At 41.8% G+C, this 22699-nt stretch overlaps 1 protein-coding gene across 1 annotated transcript in view; it reads left to right on the forward strand.

Moving 5' to 3' along the window:
- Positions 1–22699, forward strand: part of mctp1a (multiple C2 domains, transmembrane 1a) — a 151790-nt gene that overhangs the window by 98082 nt on the left and 31009 nt on the right. Inside the window, exons 10-15 of the mRNA XM_078250478.1 lie at positions 3631–3733; positions 4602–4704; positions 5306–5407; positions 5933–6007; positions 8258–8377; positions 16057–16173. Coding sequence (XP_078106604.1) covers positions 3631–3733; positions 4602–4704; positions 5306–5407; positions 5933–6007; positions 8258–8377; positions 16057–16173 — 620 coding nt within the window. The remainder of the gene's footprint in view (positions 1–3630; positions 3734–4601; positions 4705–5305; positions 5408–5932; positions 6008–8257; positions 8378–16056; positions 16174–22699) is intronic.

The following is a 22699-nucleotide window of genomic DNA, read 5'->3' on the forward strand; positions in this document are numbered from 1 at the left end:
ATTTGCTTGCCATATGTGTTTCCCATTAAAAACTTAATGTGCTAAAAAACACAATACAGGCGAAGATGTTTTCATATGAGACTATATATTCCCAAAACAAAACCGCTTTTTGGGCTTTGGTTTCAAATGTAGGTTTTCTTGCATTAGTTTTTTTAGTTTTTAGTTTTATATCAGGGAATATGGGACGTAGAAATAAGCGCTGAACATGTGTAGAAGAAACATTTTACAATTTAAAACGTTGGAAAAAGCAAAAACAAACTGTGAAAAAAAGGCGTCAAAAACGTCGGAAAAAACAGTGTTTTTTTCAAGGTTGACGGGAGGACAACACAAGGGTTAAGCCAAAGACCTCTCAAATTTAGATAACCTTATTCACCTGTCTAAATGTCTTTGGCCCAACAAAGATGCAGTAGATACAGTAGGTAAACTGATACAGATAACTAACATGCAAAGGGGTCGTTTCTAGATGGCTTATTCCTGTTTTGTGTGTGTGTGTGTGTGTGTGTGTGTGTGTGTGTGTGTGTGTGTGTGTGTGTGTTTGTGTGTGTCAGAAACAATAGCTCTGTAAGAGCCACATAAGAGCCTTCAACCACATGAACACCCTGTTTTAACAGCCCAGACCAAGAGAGGGTCAGGAGCAAGGTGAGAGACAAACAGACGGACAGACAAACAGAGAGAGAGAGAGAGAGAGAGAGAGAGAGAGAGAGAGTTCACCATCTCTCCCATTCAGGCTGCCTTTCTCCTCTCCCATATTTTTCCCTGCTCCTCCCCTCTCTCTCCTCTCTGGCCATCTCTCTCTCTAATTGAAGTGTTTTTGTGGAGTAGCTCCTCTCCAGCCCGAGTAGGATAACTGAAAATAGTCTCTAAAACCAACAATCCTTTTTGTCTGCCAGCTCTTGTCCCTCTGAGTGGATGCTATACTGTTAGAATGTTTCAATAGTAACACACACACGCACACATGCACTTCCAACGGCAACACCATAGCACGTGTAGACTTTTTTTCACTAAATATCAAAACAAAACAGTAAAGTGTAGATTCTGCACTGCATCACATGGAGGAATACTGTAGATAATCTTGTATAGCCTCATTGTATTGTAATAAATGCAACAGGAATGCGGTTGATTTACATTTTAAAGGGTGAATCATAATTAATTGTGATTATACACACACATGAGAGCGTGCGCTCCCTCTCCAACCTCAAACTCCTCACTAACTCTAAGCTTCCTGCGAGGCAATTACAGCGCGCGCCCTCGTCTCCGTACTGTATTCATCCTCCACACTTATCTTAGGGCACACTGAAATGAGTTTGAGTCCGCTCCTCACTCAAACCCCCTGCCAGCGCCACAGACACGGGACCCAGAGGGGGGGGAGGAGCTTTGCTCGGACATTACCTGGATGATCTCTGAGTGGCGCTCAAACCTGAGCGTGTAATTGGTTAAGACAGCCGCCTCTGGTGCTGACGGCCAATAAGGTGAAAGTTCATCACCAATGACAACTGGCTCACTGCGGCAACACAGCCTGCCATGTCATTAAAAACAGAATATTAGACAGAAAATGGGGGAGGGACAGGGTTCTGCAGAGATAATTTCCATCTTATAATTTGGATGATTACATTTAAATTTAATCAGACTTGATTTGTGGGGACAACATTATAATCGTTTATGCTATGGAAGCGCCGGGATGATTAAGGACGATTTCAGATATTCACTACTGTAAAAATATTGAATGAAAACTGCTAGCAAAATATATTCTTTTTAGTTTGTGTGTATCCATGATGGGTCCAAGGAATAATTAGCATTTTAACACAATACATAAATGAAGTGCTATACAAGAAATGTATATGACTAACTAAGTATGTACACAGAGATGCATTGAGAAGTGGGCTCCTGAGTCTATTCTCTTTCGTCTATTTTAATGTATCTTGTTTTCTATCTTAGGAGTCATAGCTGTCAATATCCACTTCAAACACTCTACATCAATAGAGCCCCACAAATATGAAAGGCAACACCTACGGCTCTGCATTGATCACGGTGACATTTACTTTACTCACCCACTAAATGTCCTGCCCTTGTCACAACATTTGAAGAAAATCACGCCAATCAATGACACTCACTCTCACACACACACACACCCACACGCACACACACAGGCGCGCACACGCACGCACGCACATACAGAAATGTGGCGGAAGGTTTTAAACTCAATCGCAACTTTATTAAGTCTTATTATGCAACATTGCTGCTTTACTAACATTTCACTATTCTCACTGTTTTCAATGGGAATTCGTGTGGGACATTTTTTTTTTTTTAACTTCCTGACCCAGTCTTTTCAAGTGATAAGCTTGAACAAACAGCACAAGGGCTCCCAACAGTTTTAATAAAAAATAACGATCAAAGCCAGAATTAGGAGTTTTGTTGTTTTTAGTTCATTTTGAGGCGATCGAAGGGAGGTGGGCTGGCAGGCATGGGGAGCTGGTCTCACTTCTTTTTATTGTACAAAGAAATTGAAATGTGAGATGTTAGTAAACAAATATAGAATATATAGGACATTACTGGTTTTGATTATTATAGTAGAGTATGCTATTCTCAGGAGGAGGAAAATAACTCTGTGATTATGTTTATTTCTCCTCACCCTCTCTCTACCCAGTTACATAACTGTAGTAAATTCTGAATTGAAAGTTTTGTTCGGAATGAATTAGCATTAATGAATATGATTTATAGTGAACCATATATCATATCTATGTTTTATAACATCTGAGGGTCTTTAAAGTTCATACGCAGTGTATTCAAGTTTTATCTTTTGGCAGCAACTTATTTCCTATGTGATCCTTGAGTTTTTAAAGTAATTTATTTGTATATGTTTTGTTATTACTGTAAAATGTCACTTTTTATATCCATGAAACCATTGTTGCTGCCAGTGTATAAACTCTGTGCTGTAGCGCTTTCCCTTTAAGTAAACATGTGAGTTAAATTTCTATTTAATATTTTAATATAAAAACCTTTTCACTGTTTTTATTTTATTTACATTTATGTCAATATAACAAAGCAGAAAGGATGAGGAGGCCGTTGCCGCTACCGTCGTACCGCTCACTCGGAATCGCTAATCATGGACCAGCTATGTTTCTCACACCCCTTCTCGGCTGTCTTTATCTTCTACTTTGAACTTCTGTGGCCTTCAGAGCCACATCGCCCTCTGTGTTCTCGGCACCATCTATTCTCAAAGTCTTCTCTCTCTTTTCACTCTCCCACCCCCTTCCTTGTGACTGCCCAGGGCATAGTTGTCCTGGAGCTTATCTTCTAGTCGTCCATGTTTCCACGGTGTTACTAGAAACGGCTTGCAGCTGTTCCACTGATATAATGTTTTATAATATATATGGCATCAGGGCTAAAAATGAAAGAATCATATTATGACAGTTCTGATAAGTCCAGGGTATTGGAGCTAACATGTGGTAGAAGGGGAGGATGCTATTCACTATCTGTCTTAATAATATGAGGGATTGGAGATAGACAAAAGCTGCTGGAATTAAGATTCTCGCTTTCCTTATAACCTCAAGCTAACAAACGTTTAGTGTCTACTGTATTTAAATGGCTCTTTCCTATGAAGGTCATTCTTGTATGCTTTTTGCTCGGCAGGTAAGAGCGACCCATTCTGCGTGGTGGAGCTGAGTAACGATCGGTTGCAGACGCACACAGTCTACAAAAACCTCAACCCTGAGTGGAACAAGGTCTTCACTTTGTGAGTGACTTTTACAATACCCAAATGTCACACACAGTATGCAGGAATGAAAATAAAAATGTGTTTTTTAACATGTACCTTTTGAACAGTCTCATGCAGTATGTGTGTGTGTGTGTGTGTGTGTGTGTGTGTGTGTGTGTGTGTGTGTATATATATATATATATATATATGTATATATATATATATATATATGTATATATATGTATATATATATATGGTTTCTTTTGTTTTTTTTAAATGAATTCTAGTCTTGCTTATTTAGTAGTGTTTTAACAGTAAATCCAGGAAGACATTTACATAAGAGAAAAAGAAGGCTTACCATTCTTTTCCTTATTTAAAAAAGATTTTGTTTAAAATGTATAGTTACACTGACATCATAGGTAAATGCTTATGTAGATCTAACTCTGCATAATTCCTAGCATATATGATACCATTTTATTCTAGAGTACAAATTTGTGAATTCCCAGTGATGGGACAGATTAATTTAGTCATTCTTTCAGTGCACATCTTTCTCATAGCCTCCTTTCTATACATAACATCAGCTATCTTCTTGCTAGCCTAGTTTTCAAAAGATGACACGTCTGAGCCTCACACTTTAGTTCTACTTAGCTCATGCAGTAATGTAGTAGAATATGACATCAAGCATGTTAATGGGGATTTTTAAACATTTATGTAAATGTAATAGATGGTATTCCAATATAAGACATTTGTTATGGCTCATATAGTGTTTCAGATTTTAAATAGTTTTTCTGTGAGTCTTAAACATTTAGAGAAGCTTTTGCATGACATGATGGCTTTCACAATGTTTCAGTTTGTAACCCATATTTTAGGATATATGTCATTGGTGTTGTCTTTGTGTGTGGTCCAGTAACGTGAAGGACATCCATTCGGTACTTGAGGTCACTGTTTACGACGAGGACCGAGACAGAAGTGCAGACTTCCTGGGGAAAGTGGCTATTCCTCTGCTAAATGTGAGTCAAAGGCAGATTTCTGTCTGTGTTTCTTTTTTCTTTTCCTTTGGGGGTAATAGAGAGAACATAGAGCGACGGAAAGAATGAAAACACACAGTGAAAGATATAAAAAGCAGAGGTTATTTTTGCAACTCCACAGATGAGACTGTTTTCATATTTCACAAAGAGAAGGAAATGACAGGAAGGAGAAAAAAAAATGGAAGAGAAGCTAAGAAAAAAGAAGAGATTGATAGGTGAGAAGAAAGAAAGTGAGGGGATGAGAGATGATATGAAAATGACATTGATCGAGAGATGGAACGATGCGATTTATAGAAAAAGAGAGAGAAGAGTGTCTTTTGTATTTGAAAAAATATAGATGTGCCTGTGAAAGTACTGTGAGTCTAATATATCCATGCTCTGCTGTACAGTATGATTCCCCAGGATAGTTAATTTCTGTTTGACAGAGTCGAGCTGCAGTGGGTAATGAACAGGTACTTGTCAGAGTTGCCACAGTTGTTTTGGGTTCCCTGTCAGCGCCAGCAGCTGGGGTTCAAAGGTGGCCCGGGGAGCCGATTCAGCCGGGTATTGCCAGACAGACGCCTGTCATGTCCCTCTCCCACAGATCCAAAATGGAGAACGCAAAGCCTACGCCTTGAAAAGCAAGGAGCTGACAGGGCCAACAAAAGGGGTCATCTTTCTCGAAATAGACGTGATTTTTAATGCTGTAAGTCTTTCTTTAGCTTTTTTGATTCTCCACCCTGATTTTTTATTTTTTTTATTTTGCCCCCCACCCCCCATTATTCTCTCCCTCCATCCCTCTCTTGTTCTCTCCAGCATCCCCCCCTTCGCTGCTGTTGTCTTTATTCTGTTTGTCCCCCCTCCCTTGCTTCCATCTCATCCCTCGTCCCTTGTCCCTCGTCCTCGTTTTGGCTTTAATTATCGAAGACTCCCTCTCAACAGCCTTTGTTCGCCCATTCACCATCGCTGTGTGTGTCCTATAGCGGCCATCTTACAGCTTTCTCTCCCGCTCTCTCTAGCCTCTGACATGGGGCACGCTCTATGCATGTGCTGCCAGTATCATTACACAATGTGTTAGAAAAACCTTAAAAACTAATAAAAAATATAGTTCCTGGCTAATTCATTGTCATCATCTCTGCCATTTTATTTATCTGTATTATTTTAAATTAGTGTAATTTCACTCTCACCGTTTGCTGTTTATGAGGCTGTGTGTGTTCACTCCATCCTCCAGGTGAAGGCTGGTCTCGGGACGTTGATTCCCATTGAGCAGAAGTACATCGAGGAAGAGCCCAGAGTGTCCAAACAGGTCAGCCAACATTTACCTACTACCCCTCCGCCTCATTTCTATCTGTGTCCACCACCGTACCCCCTTATTCTGCTCAAATGTCTGATGCAAAACCAACAAGCCTGGAGAGTGGCACCTTGTAAACCATAACAACTGTGTGGGCAAGATACAACAGGGTGATTGAAGGAAAACAGCATTTAGTTTCTTTTTTTCCCTTCCCTCCTCTTTCCCTTCTCTCATCTCTTCCCCCCTTGCAACCACTCTGAGTGGTGAATAGAAATGTCAAGCTGTCAGCTCTGGGGTGCATAAGTAGATTGGCCATCCTTATAGTTGGCCCTCTTTGCCACTGCTGCTATGCACTTCATTGTCACGCCGCTCAGTGTGGCGGCACCACAAAGGGCTGAATAGTAGGGGCTGGCCCACATCAGACATGTCATATGAGTGACCGTTTGGGCTCAGCAGTCAATGCTGCACCATGCACAGCCGAGCACAGCACACACTTTTGTCAGCCCTCCATCTATTCCCTCTTTTCCTCACTGTTTCTGCCTTTTCTGTTGCTCTCTGTCTCTGCTCACTCTACGCTTTACTCCCAAGTGCAGAATCTTTTTTTCATCTCCATTTCGCCTCTGACTCATAGAGATGACCCATGTCAGCGTCTCGCAATGATGATGTCACTGGCTGCTTTAGAGGATTGCCCCGTGAGGGCTCTTTTGTGTGGTAGCAGCTACCCTGCTGTTGCTTGCTGCTTAGTGTGGCTGGCACACACACACACACACACACACACACACACACACACACACACACACACAGTAAAGAAAAAAAAACTCATAAGCTGCCTGCCAAACGAAACCATTTATTTGAAATTATGACATTTTACTTAATAAATGACGTTACCACTTTTCTAAGTGTTTTTAAGGAATAACTCAAGGCACAATAATTCATGAAAAATTAAATATTCTTATCAAGGCAGTTAGGGCAATAATGAGCCCAGAAGAGTACAGCATGTACATCAAGTGCTTGCGCAGAGGAACGTGGAAATGGATAATTCAGTCTTGCTGTCCTCAGGGTCTTTGTCTCCCCAGCAGGACACCATACAGTCATCCTCAGTTTGGCAACAAAATGCTTCACATAATTATACATAGAGAAGGAGGAATCCTCCTCATCAAGCATCAAAGCAGTCAAGCCACCCCTAACCACATACATGCCGTACAGACAATAGACTTTACTGTAGTGCTGCAAACACATACTGAATACCCACAGTATACACACATTCAAACACACGCAAGCGATTTTCCAAAGAGTAAAATAATGGCCTAGAATTTTTTGTACAGCGATCTGCAGAGACAGTTTGTCCTTTGGGAGCACTTTCTCCTGGTGGTGACCTGATTGGGTGGTTGGAGTTCTGCGCTGCTGTTATGCTATTCCCTGAATGGTTGGCAACCCATGAGGAGGACAGCAGTTAGCCAGTTCTCTCTCATATCTGGCCAAAATGCACAGAGAACCCTCAGAGTATCCAGGGACTGAGTTGGAAATTGTTATTATTGTACTTAACTTTATCACTGGGAGAGTAGACTTAAAGAAACATTGTGAGCCAGCTTGTCACACTCAAAGCAGCCATTTGTCCTGTATGCTGATCCACATCCATATATAGCTATCCAAAGAAGGAAAAACACACCTCATGGTGTCCTCAGTGCTGTAAAGTTATAATATGGAAGCCAAAGTGAGGTCAAAGCTGCAAATCTCAAGTTGTAAAAGTTAATGCTCCAATTAACTTTCCAAAGTGACAGCAAGATGAGACACAATGGGGTTTGAACTTACCATATTAGGACTTTCTGCCAACATTTCTGTAACATATTTACTTTCTAAATTGTGATGAATTCACAGCACAATTAACATAAAAAAGGGGAAATTGACCTCTCTAACAGTTTGTCCTCACAAATGTCTAGATCAGAGATGGGCTGTAATAGCTTATGTTTGTAATAATAATTTTGCTCCTGTTTACTTTGTCTTTTGAAAAAAAATGTCAAGCACTATACAGTACATGTTCAGCTTATGTAGAAAAGTCACAAGCCTTGCTGTCACACAGAATCTCATCAGTCACATGTTCACAGTACAGCATGTTATTAGGTCTGTTTTTACTAAAGGTTTATATGTGTACGCACTTATGCCTTTACAATGGAGTGAATTATCATGTAAATAACACCATGCTGTTTTCCTTGCTACATTTCTGACCTTAAATGTTCACTTGTTTTGTTTTTGTCTCATTTTCAGCTGCTGTTGCAAAACTTCAACAGAGTTAGACGCTGCATCATGTTCCTGATCAACACAGGCTGCTACATCAACAGCTGCTTTGAATGGGACTCTCCACAGAGGAGCATCTGTGCTTTTGTAGTACGTAGAGGTGCACTTAGATATACATGTACAGTACCATAAATTGCAGCATTTCACATACAAATTTGCTCAGAAATTGAAACGGGATCTAATTTCTTGTATCTTTTTGTGTACAATCATCCTTTTGCCACAAAGATGATTATGCTGCATCATTAATTTGGTGTATTAAGTATTTAATGTAGAAGAAAGACGATCTCAGAAGTGTACCTAAATGTAGTTGGGCCTACTATTTTGTTAGAATAATCACATCACACTTTGATATTCTACCATTCTAAATGGACTAACAATAGTTGTTTTATATTTGACTGATTACACTTTTTATGCCAGTTAACATGTTCACAGAGGCTGTAGGACCATTTCTGCTAACAAAGTATGGATCCTTCACTGGTAATTGCACACTCTAACACGAGGGCTTGTTGATGTCTCAAGCACAGTTAAGTACATTCCCACACTTTAACCCGCACTACAGACTGTTACTCACACACTCAAATATCTTGATATGATATCAAGTCTTGATTGTCTCGATTACATCCCTTTTCTGGCTTTGTATTAAATGTCAAAGCACACATGCTATATACATGGCAAGTGTCTGTTCTGGCACTCAGTTGCTGGGAATGAGTGGAGAGTTGGTGTTTCAGCCTAAACACTATTTTAAATGAGAGCGTCAGATATCGAAATACTTAGGAAATGCAGCTAAAATCTGTTGGAGTGTGTCAAGTTGTTCGTGCAGACAGGACAGTGGAAATGGCAGCTTCTTTCTCTCTTCTCCCGTCAGCCTCCTCTTCATCTATTCTCTCTTTCTCTCTGCCCTCTCTCCCACTCCCTCCTGTCATCTGTGTCTGGTATTAAAAGGTGAAGTGTAATTGGACAGCAGAGCTATCAGTAAAAGACATTTTCCTGCAGGGCGGTGAGCGGCTGCATGGAGGATCCTACCCTAAAGATGACAGAGCAGGCATTTAATCCTGTCTGGTTTAGTGTCCTGACTTAAGTAGCTACAGGACAGGTGGACCCGCCCCGCCCCAGCCCTTTACCATGGGGGCACAGAGTGTCTCCACAGCAGACATTAGACATCAGCAGCATTTGGCTGTCTGACACCAGTTTCGCCTCTGTAGAGGCTGTATGTGTGTGTTTGTACAGCAGGTCACAGTGTCATCACAAGACATGGGTCAGAAGAGACATAGTATTGATCAGTTAACATTTTCCCTCTGTGTGTGTGCAAGCGCGCTCATGTGTGAGCCTGGCATGTGCATGTACGTTTGCATTTTCACTGAACTGGGCGTGAGCCCCCCTTATCTTTTGGAAGTAAAATGAAAATGTCAGACAAAAAGCCTCAATGTCAGCACACATGCACATGCCTTGTATAGCCCTTCACCCTTTTTTGGAAACAGCGTATAGTACATCCATTTCTGAGTAACAGTGCCGACTATTCATATTCTCATTGTACTCACTTAAATTCAAAGTATTCAGAAGACGATAAAGGATGTATCTAGGCCAAGGACGTAACGTTTTATAGTTTATAGAAAGTCTGAAATTTAGGTGTCATTGTGCTTTTCCTCCCCCGCCCCTCTCTTGCTCTTTTGGGAGTCTGTTATTGTAGAAGTGTGCACTTAGCTAAAAGCATCAGAGTATTTAGGGCCTCTCTTCTACACAGGTACTCCCTCCCTTCCATTTCTTCATCCCTCTCTCATTTCTCCCTCACTTTGAGAGGCCTCTTAATCACTTCGCTCATCTCTTTAAGTGGGTTTTTATGGGGGGCCATCTGGCCAAGGTGGTGCGTTCATGAAGGTGTACGGCTGTGTGTGATTACGGGCATGTGTGTCTGTTCACATGTGCACGTGTGTTTCTGTCTGGCTGTCTTTCTAGACAGATGTTACACTTAACTTTCCAACACGGCTGTAGCTGGTGGAGTTGTGGGCAATTCAACCTCTAAACTTACAAATGTGCACACTTCTTAACTGCTAAGTGAGCCTGAGGGAGGGAATTTAGTGTTTTCATATATTTGTGTTATTTTGTGAATGCAATAGCACATCTAAATGCAGTTGTCATACTGTGTCACTTCACAACATTCCCTCGATAAAAAATATCAAAATGTTCTCCATGGTCTCTGACTCTCCTTCTGCCCGCTTCTGAAATGCCAGCCGCATGTACACATCACCCGTTAGTGCCAGCTGTGATTAGTGTGTACGTTGTGTGTGTTTTGTGCACATGTGAGAGAAAAAGAGATATCTCATAATCTCACATGCAGCCTTTCTCTCTCTCTCACACCCACACTGCTGTCACCCACCCATCCCGACAGTGAATCAGCCACCGTGGCAGCTTTGCCTGAGGCGTTGGCACAATGGACGGGACTGGAGTTACCTCCTGTCCTGCTTGATGGGTGGTGTCTGTGTGTGTGTGTGTGTGTGTGTGTGTGTGTGTGTGTGTGTGTGTGTGTGTGTGTGTGTGTGTGTGTGTGTGTGTGTGTGTGTGTGTGTGTGTGTGTGTGTGTGTGGGTGGGTGGGTGGGTGGGTCTTGGTGTCTCCGTCTCCCTGTCTCGGGGTTAAGCGTCTGCTTCCTCTCTCCACACCTGCAAGCTGAGTGTCTCTCCCTTCTATCCGTCCATCCATCCCTGTTCCTTTTTTTTTAATCTCTCCCTCCCCTCCTCTCCCTTTGCCTTCTCTCCCAGAGAGTTGAGGCCATTGTGGGGCTGAGCGGTGTTGGGTTCTGTTCTCCTGCTGCTGCCAGCTCTCCCCACGGTCCCTGCAAGACAAGGCTGTTATTGCCCCAGGGACCGCAGGCCTCAGCAGCTCTTCCTCCAAACAAATTTGCTGTAACTTTATCTGCAATTGGGCCCTGAATTGGGAGCAAATAGAGGCAGCTTTGTGAAGCTCGGGGAAGGGCGAGGGCAGCGAGCTGGGGGTTGTTGGGGAAGCAGGGGAAATGATACCGGGCTCTTTTATGTCAGGCAAAGTAGGACTCTTATCAGGAAGAGAGCCCAGACAAGGGAGCTACTTCTAGAGGAAACTGGAGCACCTATCACCTGCTTTGCATTTAGATAAAAATTCACCCTGCTGAAAAAAGCAAAGGAAAAAAAAAAAGCAAATACAGGTACAGAAGCAACTATTGGAGTGCGTGTGTGTGTGTGTGTGTGTGTGTGTGTGTGTGTGTGTGTGTGTGTGTGTGTGTGTGTCTGGCAGTTTCATACACATTCACACACACACACACATTCACACACACACACACACACACACACACACACAGTGCAGAGACGCCATAGCAGTCAGTGGTACACACCACTCCAGGTCTCTTTAAATTGCTCCTTTGACTCCTCTTCAAAGAACCTGTCTAACTTTTAAAAGTTTTAAAGTCGGGAGTTTGTCTTTGCCCACAGCAAGGGACAGCTTTGAAAGATATACTTTCACATTTTACTGCTCTCCTGATTTGCAAAATGAATGATAGTTGAAATATAGTGGCATGACTAACAGAGAATACCAAGTCAGAGTTTAATCACCAGAGATAGAGACTCGACAGAAACTGTGTGAGGCCTTTTGTTGAGATGTCAGGGACTCCGCATCTTTACTTCTCATACCGTGTGCAGTTTCATTACTGTGCCAATAAAATGGTGGATGCTTTGTTTTAATTTGTTATTTTATTACAAAATGACACATTGGGCTTAGTCATTCAGGGTGCTTTTTTTTTATCAGATGAACAGCATAAATTGTGCTGTAGATCTATATTCTGCAGTAGTACAGCAGGGGGCAGTCTAGCACCACTGAATGATGGGTAGGTCCGTTCACAAACAGGACACAGTCTCCCTCCCTCCCCTGTTCCCTCGAACTTAACAGGACTTCTAGTTGCTATCTGGCAACACTTAGTGCCAGCATGGAAATTGATGTAAGAGAGATAAAGGGGAACTCTGAAATCCAAACTTCAGTTTCACTCCACTGAGACAGAGCAGGGGGAAAGTTAGCCTGGTGTGTGGTTAATGTAAGCCAAAGTACTGAATATTACCCTCCCACAGTGCCACGGCTCAGAGCTGCAAGGACGCGCGTTGTGTTTTGAAACAAATAATGCAAGATACAACTCTCGACGTGCCGCACTGAGTGCTTGAATAAATCATTTTCACTTCTCTATTTTGTTAACTTTTTTTAATATATCTTCTTGTGTTCAGGGGGGATTTTTTTTATATATTAAGAGAAAGCATCAACTATTATAACTAATGAAATTCAGCTACAGAGACTTGTCAAAATAATTTAGTTTGCTGATTTTGTGTATTGGTATTTTAGCCCAAATATTACAAATGAATCTGCCATGTTTTTACTTTGTTCGTGTTAGTGGTTGTCTATTTTAATTATACATCTCATTTGAATTACAGCTTGGGCTTGGATATGAAGTTTGCCCAGTTCAAATGTAGACTTTAACTGTGTTTGAAATGGTTTAGCAGATTTGAAAGCGGAAAATATTGTTTTACTTTGTTGTATGACAAGTGAATAGTTTTGTTCCCTGAAATGTTTTTGTGCATTTCACCAAAGATATGTTGAAGCACAAATTATTTTTAAAAGAAATGAAGATAGTTTTTTATGACTAAGTAGATTTGCTGTTTAAAGGTAAACTGCTGACTTGCAGCAGTTTTTGTGACAAAATCAAATGTTCGCTATAGAATAAAGAACTAAACTAACTCTAAAATGTATATTTATGTTCTTTAGTAGCTCAGATAATTACAGCTATTTCTTACAATGGTAGTATGAGAAGGAAAAAGATCTCTCATTTTTGTTTTTGTTCTGTATTTGTTATGTATTTATTTACAAGCTCTTAAGACTAAATTAGAGCGTTTGCATAATTTGAATAATATAAAAGCGCATATACAGAGAAAGACAACACACTGTGTTCAAGTATTTTTACATTACCACACAGGTAGGAATTCAGCAGTATTAAACAAAAGCAAGAATGGAGCATTGTAAGCGTCCCTCTGTGTGCGTGTTCATATTGTCTCTGTCATCGACCACTACATAATGTGTGTCTGACCACACAGAGTAATCTACAAATGATTCCCATAGACTACATCTGGAGCTTCATTTTAAATGTTCCCCCTTTTTTCCCCTTTCGATCCAGCATGTTTTTATCGTTGTTTTTCCCCATGCCTTCCTCTGGTCACTGACGTCCACAGCAGGCTACTTCCCACTCCCTCTTCCCCAGGCGAAGAGCCTGCTATCTGGTGTAGCAAGCAATGGGGGGTGGGCTGTGATCACTCAGTCCTGGTGGAAAGGTCCAAGCACTGCAGGGCCCCTATTACCCAGCCGGGGGGCACGGAGACGGGGCAGGGCTGGCCACTGCTGAGCCTGGGTGTCCGGTTCCTCTAGCTGCCAGTCAAAACGTCGCCATCAGCAACTATAACCGAATGGAGGAGGAATAAAGGGGGACGACAGGTTAAACAACCTTAGGCAAATGGAGAAGAAAGCAAGATTTTTTCTTTTTGAAAACATAAAAGAGGGTTTTAAGGTTTCATATAAACATCAGGGCAGTGAGGAGCAATTCATTTGTCTGTTGTGTGATAACGATACCATGAGCAATTAGAGAACCAGACACTTAATTTATTTACTGTACAATATATGCCTACTGTACAGTATATTTATAGCCGAGCGTTTGTAAGGAGCACTTGTAAGTGTGCAGGTATTTATAGCTTCTACCAGAATAGCTTTAAAACAAGTGAGCTCCTTTTGTTTGTTTGACTGAAGACATGTTTCTGCGCCTCTATTGCACATTGTTTAGTTACTGATTATTCCAGAGTTTATTAGCGTTACAGATTTGTAAATTGGAATTTGTAGGAAGATGGATCATTTTAGAATGGTTACATTATGTAGAGAAAATGTGTATGTATGTGAGCAATGTGTTTTTCTGTATGCGAGTTTCTGTTGCTGAGCTTACACTGTCTTAACAGCTATTTCTGATGTATGAAGGGAAATGGTTGTGTTGCTTATTAGTTTACAAATATGAATTATTGAATAGTTTCTTTCCAATTCTCCTACACTGCTGTATCAGAGAAAGACTCTTTGTATGTGAGAAAGTTAAGTTGAGCCTGAGAGAGACGGAGAATGATTTCAATCCTTTTGGGAGATTTGGTTGTTTCACCAAGGCCATTCAGGTTTTTTTGAAAAATAAATTTAGCTGTAAGCAGTATGTAAATGTACTGGACATTTCTAATGTTTAATTTATGTGTATTTTTGCTTTGTATACTCTGCGTCTGTGAGTTATACTTGTATTCAAATATTTTACAAAAGAAGTGGAAAAGTTGTATTGTGAAGAGTTGTTTACATTGTTATTTGTGTGTGTGTGTGTGTGTGTGTGTGTGTGTGTGTGTGTGTGTGTGTGTGTGTGTGTGTGTGTGTGTGTGTGTGTGTGTGTGTGTGTGTGTGTGTGTGTGTTATTGTCCGACTGGCTCCACTACAGTAATAGCAGACCTGCATACACACTCTTGAGGGGCTGTTGAACCTTATAGTCACATTAACCTTAGACTGTAAACAGACTGTTTTTATTTTCTCTATCTCTCTCTCTCTCAGCCAACCATGATAGATTGTAATTGGTACACAGATCAATACATCTGCTTTATACAGTAATATTCTCAATTTCACATCCTCCTAAAAGTTTCCCATGAAAACTTCCTTGCTCATAATTGAAATAATGGATTTCTTGTACTTGATGTTTTGCTAGAAATTATTGAGTATTAAGCATGGTTTGCATTTTCAGCATTTGTTATGATTGATAATTGCTGCTGAACTCTTATCAATGAATCATTAAAAATCTCTGTGTACTTATACATAGCATTATTAGAAAAGATAACAATTTTTTTGCTCTATTTGTTTCTGGCAGATTTTATTCCAAGTATCCCATTTCTTCCAGCTAAACTTTTTGAAACAGCTCACACAGTGCCGCCATAAAATAACAAGCTTCCATCATTTGCAATTTTACTTTCCCACATATATCTTCTCCACCGCAATAATCTGTTGTCAGAGGCTAAAGAGCCCTGCCAAAACCAGAATACAGGGTTTTAGGAAAGGTTAATTTTCAGATGGTACTTTCTTGTTTGGTGATGAGAGGGGAGGTATAGAGGTTATGGTTTTTGGCAGATGGGTGCAGAGAAGGTTAGAGATGGGGCATACAAGTCTTTTGGGGTAGGAGAGAGGGTATTGGGGCTTGGAGTGACAGGGTTAGGGACTCGGGGTGTGGGGTGTGTGAGGTCAGAGGCTGGGGTTTGGGATTGAGTGTGGAAGGGTCAGCTTTGACGTGCTGCGGCTGAAAACAGTACATGACCTCACCCTCTGGGATGATTGGCATGGAGGAAAGAGGCTCTGACGGCTCATACTCATCCTCCTCAGTGTCCTCCTCCTCAGCTGAGGGCCCAGAAAGCCTTGAGGGTCGGCGTGTTGAACCTAGGCTCACCGACACCAGGCCTGTACCTTTTGTTAAAGCCCAGTCTTATTTTTACGCTTTGTTCCACGGTGGTTATGATTCTGCATATGAATGTGATTGAATGTGTCATTTCCAATCACACATATGGCCGGCGTACGTTCTCAGGAGTTTGCCTCACCGGGGGTCAATATGGGGTCTTGGATGTATACATTCTTTACCCACACTGTTCTCACTTTTCTTTCTTCTCACTTTTCTTTTTACTGATGGTTTTGTCTTTTTCTCTCTTTCTTCAGCTTTTTGTCATCGTTGTTTGGAACTTTGAACTCTATATGATTCCTCTGGCTTTGCTACTGCCTTTGGCCTGGAACTACATCCTAATCGCATCGGGGAAGGATACCAGGCAAGACGTGGTGAGTAACCCCATAGCTTCAGATATCCCTGCGCCTTTCTTTCATTTCACTGTAAAAGCCTCTTTCCACACACAGTGCAGGGTTAAAACTCGGGCAGCATTGCTTCATAGAGACATTACACTCTTGTTTTATTTACCACATTGATCACATCTACATGCATTTAGTTTCTTTGATGCTATAATTAATAATACATTATGTATTTGTGCTGTAAAAGATGTGACAGGTGTTTATGACTAGTATAGATGTACAGATGAGTGAGAAAGCATCATGCTTTTTTAAAGAAACAAAGACATGAGCATAACACACACTCATTTAAAATATACTTTTTTAATAAATTGAGTAAACTTTCAGCAAAATTGAAATTTAATTTAAAAAAATCTCTCTGGTGAATTTTTTAAAGATAAAAAAATAAACTCCATCTCCCCCTTGCAGCTGCATTCTCACTGCAATTCTCACTTTGCCTTCTTTGAGGCAAAGAAAAGGGAGAAATAATAGGCTGTCACCTTGAGCTACGTTACGCCACTTACCTGGTAGTATATTTATTTAATTCATTTATTTTTATCTCTTATACCAATTAAATGATGTCAAAGCAATGTCATGGAGAAATAGACATGTTTTAATCATGGCCAGGCACATTTGGAGAGTAGAGAGTGAAAACGAGAGCGAGAGCTGGACTTTGCAGTGAGCGTGAACAATGAAGTGATTCATTTTAATAAGTGCCTTTTTTCCAAGACTGAGTTGGAAATAACCAGTTAACAGACCTCAGATGTTCTTGCATTCTCTCGCCTTCTATATGTCTATATTTACCTCTTCATAAGGATTCTTTGGGTTGGATTGGATTGGATTTGGAAGAGATATCAAATACAGTCATTATAATAAACCAAACTGCTTTGTGTCACTGTAATATTACACATAAAACGATTTAAACTGTACATAACTTACAACTCCGATTTATTTGTTAAGTCTCCAGAGCTAAGCTTCTCTATTTGTAAGCCTATATTTCCATATTTTTTAATTTAAAAAGTTGACAATAAAATCAGTAAAAGACAACCCCCATGAGTCAGATATAAGCCATCTGTTACTTGACAATAATCTGGTAGTTATGCATTACTTTGTGGTACATACTGAAATTCAGAGTATTTGAACTGGATATAGTTAGTTAAGTCAAGAATGAAATGTTTGCAATTGCAAGTAGGTTTACAGACCAAATATATCCATTTTTGATTTGTGAATGAGACTTGAATTTCAGAGGGTATTTTTCTTCGCCTGTAGATGGCGACATTGCTTGACAAAAAAAAAAGACACATGCCCAAGACAAAACACGGCATGATGATTTGTCCCCCCTACCTGCTACTTGTATTTATCCAGACCTAATGATATTCTTTTCCCATGCACTTCCTAATTAAAATGAGGGTTACATATTCTTGTAATGTGTGACTCACTTCACATACATGTATGTACATGTAACTCCCACTTCATGCAGAATTGCTTTTCTCTCCTCCTTGAAAGGGACTATTGTGTCTCAAGTACCTTAGGAATTGGTTGCAACATTAAGACATGTTGATATTGTTGATAATCGTATGGCAATTACCTTTAGAGCGACAATACTGTTCTGCTCAGTTCTACAAAGTTGTCCTATGCTCAGAAACAAGAGGGGATATGGCTTATTACTGTACTGACATAGTTTAATATCTGATGCTGTCTTAGTAGCGTCAAAACACTGTCATTTTGATTGGCACGCACATCCACATTTAGACTAGGAATATGGACTACATATTTTTGACTGACTTAAGGTTTGTCATGATGGAAGCAGTATGATTTAAAACCTTTGCCATCAACTATAACCACCAGTATTTACTTTTTCACTTTAGTTTAGTTTCTTGTACCTCGTGAGCCATGAGTGCCATGACTTTTCAGTTAATTGTCTCCACTCTCTTATACTGTATGCACACAATCAACAATGGCTTTAAGTGGGTGTGTTGTGTACTACTTACAGTTCGACAGGCTCAATATGTGGGGAGTAGAGGGTCAGTGCTGCTATTGGCTAGTCGGGGTAAAAAAGTTAGTTTGAGCTGGTGGTGAAATAGTCAGTGGCAAATACACGGGAGAGAACGGGATAGCAGCGGCGTGTATGTAGTATATTTAAATGTGCAGGTGTGTGCATGATGCATGAATTGTGAATATTGTGTGTGTTATTATGGTGGTCGGATGCAGTCTGGTATGTTCGCTTTTTATTCCAAGGTTATGATTTTGGCACAACCAAAGTGTAGAACTACAGCTGCCTGTGTGAGGCACTCCAGGTGTGTGTTTGCATGGTACTTCCATGTGTGGTGGAAATACAGTGTATGCACAAAGAGAAAAAAAAATATCTGTGTGAAACATTTGTGTATTTCCATCTACTGTGTGTGTGTGTGTGTGTGTGTGTGTGTGTGTGTAAGCATGCATACACAACTGCGCGTATGCAGCAGTGTGTGCAGACATTCTTTGCTACAATATATCCGATGAAAGTGGGATTAATTGTAAGATTAGCACCATTAATGCTCCTTTTCTTGCTGCTGTGACAGTTGTGCTGAACAGTGAAGAGCAGCACAGGCAACACAAAGAAAACTCTGACAATCGTCGTCTCTGTTGTCTTGGTGTTGCAATCTCACTGCCTCAGGATTGGTGAATGAGATGAACTCTCCCTCTCTCCTTGCTCCATTATCAACTCTCTGCCTCTTTCAGTCGTGATATCACTATCTTAAGTTAAATTTGAACACATACAACTAACGTAACGTGGTGGAAGCATGCATTATTTTCAGGCATGCGTGTAGCGCGCACACACACACACACACACACACACACACACACACACACACACACACACACACACACACACACACACACACACACACACATACACTCACACTCCGATACAAGTATCCCCGGAGTCCTGTCCCTGTTTGTTTTCAGATCGAGTTTCCCAATCTGCGTCGGTGCAGGGGGGAAGTGGGTACAGCTCGAGCGTACACTATCTGCATTCTTTGCTTCCTCTCCTGGTCCCCTGGATTCTTCTTCAGAGTCTTTATCAAGCTGAAGTCATGGACGACTCACTGTTTCCCTCTTGCACTTGGCAGAGAACAGAGAAGAATAGAAAAGAAAACAAGGGAAAAAGGCTTTCTAATTACTTTAAACAACACACCAAATTAAAGCATTGTGCTGAGCTGAGCAAGGGTCAGCATCCGGAGCGCTGCGGTTTTCCAGCAGTCTGGGGTGAGGGTAATGCCAAAGGAATCTCTGCTGAACTCACTCTGAAGGGTGAGAGAGAGAGAGAGAGAGAGAGAGAGAGAGAGAGAAAGGGATAGGGTGGAGGAAGAGAGAAAACAAAAAAAATTGTGTACGCTCGAGTACAGACTTCCTAATAAACTGAAGGGCCTTGCTTCATCTGATGAGTTCAATGTGAGGAGCCTTCTCTGATTTTACACCGCAACCACAGTCCATAACCCTGTCTATAGCGAGTAAACAAACAGAGTGTTCTCTGCACGCTGTAATTCACCACTCAGGGTCACTGAGTGTTGTGTGGTTACATGCTGCTTTGCAAACAGATCTCGGATCAGCACTCCTTACCCTCGCCCCAACCTTGACCAGTACCTGCTAAGCAGTCGGAGCGTCCTCAGAACAGCGGTTAAAGGAGGCGATGCACCAGCGAGGTCGCCGACCTCCTCTCTTATCATGTAGCACTCTGACCTGTGAACCCTGACTCTTCAACACTGTTAGCTGACCTGTGTGTCACGCTGTAACATGCTCACTCTGGCAAACAAACAAACGAAGGAAGTGTGCTGATGCTTTTGAATATACGTAGAGTATGATACTGCTTTGACATCCAAGGCTAATAATGTACCATTAAGGAATCCCCATCCTGTCTTTCTGCAGTTGTGTGGAGTCCCCTATTGTTGGAAGGTGGAGGAGCACTTTAATGACATCACCCTGTCCTCTCCATCTCTATCTTGTTTTGAAACCTGGAACAATTAGGGGCTCAGATCCATCCCAAGCCTGTTGCAAAGGAAGCTACCAGTAGACCGGGCTCGGTCAACCAAAGGACAGGCAGTTCTGCTGGAAGAGAAAAAGGCTGCAAGGCGTGTGTGCACACATGTGTGTATCTTCTCATAGTAGTGTTTGCATGAGTGTATATGATGCACGTTGAGATTAAGGAGCAGAGACACATCCCAATAGAAATCCTTCCTTGCTGTTCTGTTGGCCCAGAAAGGCCTTTACCAGATGTTAAGAAGGTGTTCATTTCAGTGCAGGCTGTCGTAGAGGGCACATACAGAACATGGTGATGTCTCTTTCTACCACGGGATGATGGGCAATTAGGCGTTGTCACACTGGAGGACCATCATCTTTATCCCATGCTTTAGACCATTACATAGATTCACCCACTAGATTCACCAACCTATTACAGAAGAGAAGACCTTAATGGCCTGAAGATACTTCACACTCACAGACATGCCTCCAACCGCAAGATCGAGCGGACAACTTTCAACCCACTCCACAAAACAAATATAGAGTTTAATCACCCCAGTAGAACTTCATTCAGAATAAAAAATGTTATTTTACTAATATTGTAATTTAGTATTTGTTCAAATCCCCGTAGTTCTACTTGTAGTTTAATCTTTACTTTCCTGACTGTGAAGAACTTGGTGTGCAGCAGTATATTGTGCATTAGTGTAAAAAAGAATCTGGCTTATTTTCAAGACAGTAATAATGTCTGGAATTATTGGAACCATTTCTAGAACAAGACTTCATTGCCATTTTTATCTATTCTATTTTTTCCCTGATTTTGCATCTCCAAAAAAAAAGCTTCTCTGCGTCTCTTAACACGCTGTGCCTTGACATCTGCCCTCATTAAGAGCCACGCACAACACAGGTAGAGAGGAGTAAATATTAGGAATGCTGGAAGGAAAAGAGGAAATGCTGCCTATTATACCTCAGCTCCTCCAGAAAGTCACACCTCCACTTTTTCCCTATAAAACCACAACTCTGCAAAGAACAGGAGAACGAGAAAAGGAGATGGAGTGGGAGCAGGAGACAGAAAAAGACGGCATTCAGAGAGATGGAGCGACACAGAGACGAAGGCAGAGGAAAAGAGCGGTGGATGGCAGGCACTCCTCAGTGCAGAGTCAGACATGGCAGTTGGTGACAGGTGACAAAATCAAAAGGTCATGTCACTTTTAACTGGGAGCGCCTGTGCCCCACTGATTTCCCCCGTGCCGCCCCGGCATCACCGCGCTCATCTCTGCTCCTCTCGCTGCCTCTCTGTCTCTGCTAAACTGGCAGATAGGATGGCAGGCTGGCAGGCAGAAAGACAGGCGACGGGCATAGTTTGAAGCGGGACGGGAGCATCGGGAGCATCAGGAATGCCACTGCAAAATCCTCCCAGCCTCCCTTTTCATCATGTTGTCTCTCTTTCTCTTCCTTTCCCTCCATTTGTCTAACTCCCTTCATCACACTGAACCTTTGTAACTGTCTGTGCTCTTTGCTAACAATGTCAGCAGCTCAGGGTGTCTGTCTCAGTGCTTGTTGTTGTTTTGTCAATACAGTACATACCGCCGTAGCTGCGAGTTTTTCAGTTTAAACCTTGAGCTAAAGTCTACAGATGTGAGTGTGTTTGTGTGCAATAGATTGCACATCAAGTATGTACCAGCTCTAGCCCTCTTTTCCACAAGTGAGTATGAGAAACAATAAGACAAGACGGCATCATCTGTCTGAGAAGGACAAACATCTTATCACTGACTTTACTGCGTTTACTCACTATCTCAACAATGCTAGTGGAGCATGTAAAATTCAGTTGAATCCCTGACTATACACTCTTGCTGATTTGTAGAGAATATGCAATATAGCAAATAAGCAATTAGAAACATAGATTGGGCACTATTGCTATCCTGAAATTCCACGCTCACAGATTTGGTGTTGCTTTCATGAATATGGAGCCGCCCTTCTCACCTCCAGCCTCCAGCTCCGGTAGCACCCCGGCCTTACCCCTCTCTGGCCCCCTGCTGGGTGAGCCCTGGCTGGGGCATTGCAGATGGAAGGCCCCCCCTCTGAGGGCCACAGCTCTGACAGCTTGTGAAGGCCCCGCGTTGGTCAGCCACGCTCAGCCAGCAGCCCTTATCAGACGCACAGCCCTCCCCCAGTCTGCAGAAACTGTGGTGTAGGCAATATACACACACACACACACACACACACACACGCACACACGGAACACATACACATACACTCATGGACAATGCATACCAAGTAGGGCCTTGAGATCCCCCAGCCAGCCAGTCGGCCAAACCTCAGCAGCTGGAGAGGTTAAAACCCCCTCACGTATCAAAGAGGAAGAGCAGCAGGAGGATGGAGGGAGGGAGGGATAGAGGAATGGGAGAAAAATGAGCAGAAAGTATATCTTCATGTTCGCCGGGATGTCTGCCTCGGCATCAATTCCCACTGCGGCTGTCATTGGGAAGGTTAGGAAGGGAGATAGCGGAACTCAGCCCGGCCAGGC

The sequence above is a fragment of the Sander vitreus genome, chromosome 5 (genome assembly GCF_031162955.1).
Source record: "Sander vitreus isolate 19-12246 chromosome 5, sanVit1, whole genome shotgun sequence".
NCBI classification, from domain to species: domain Eukaryota; kingdom Metazoa; phylum Chordata; class Actinopteri; order Perciformes; family Percidae; genus Sander; species Sander vitreus.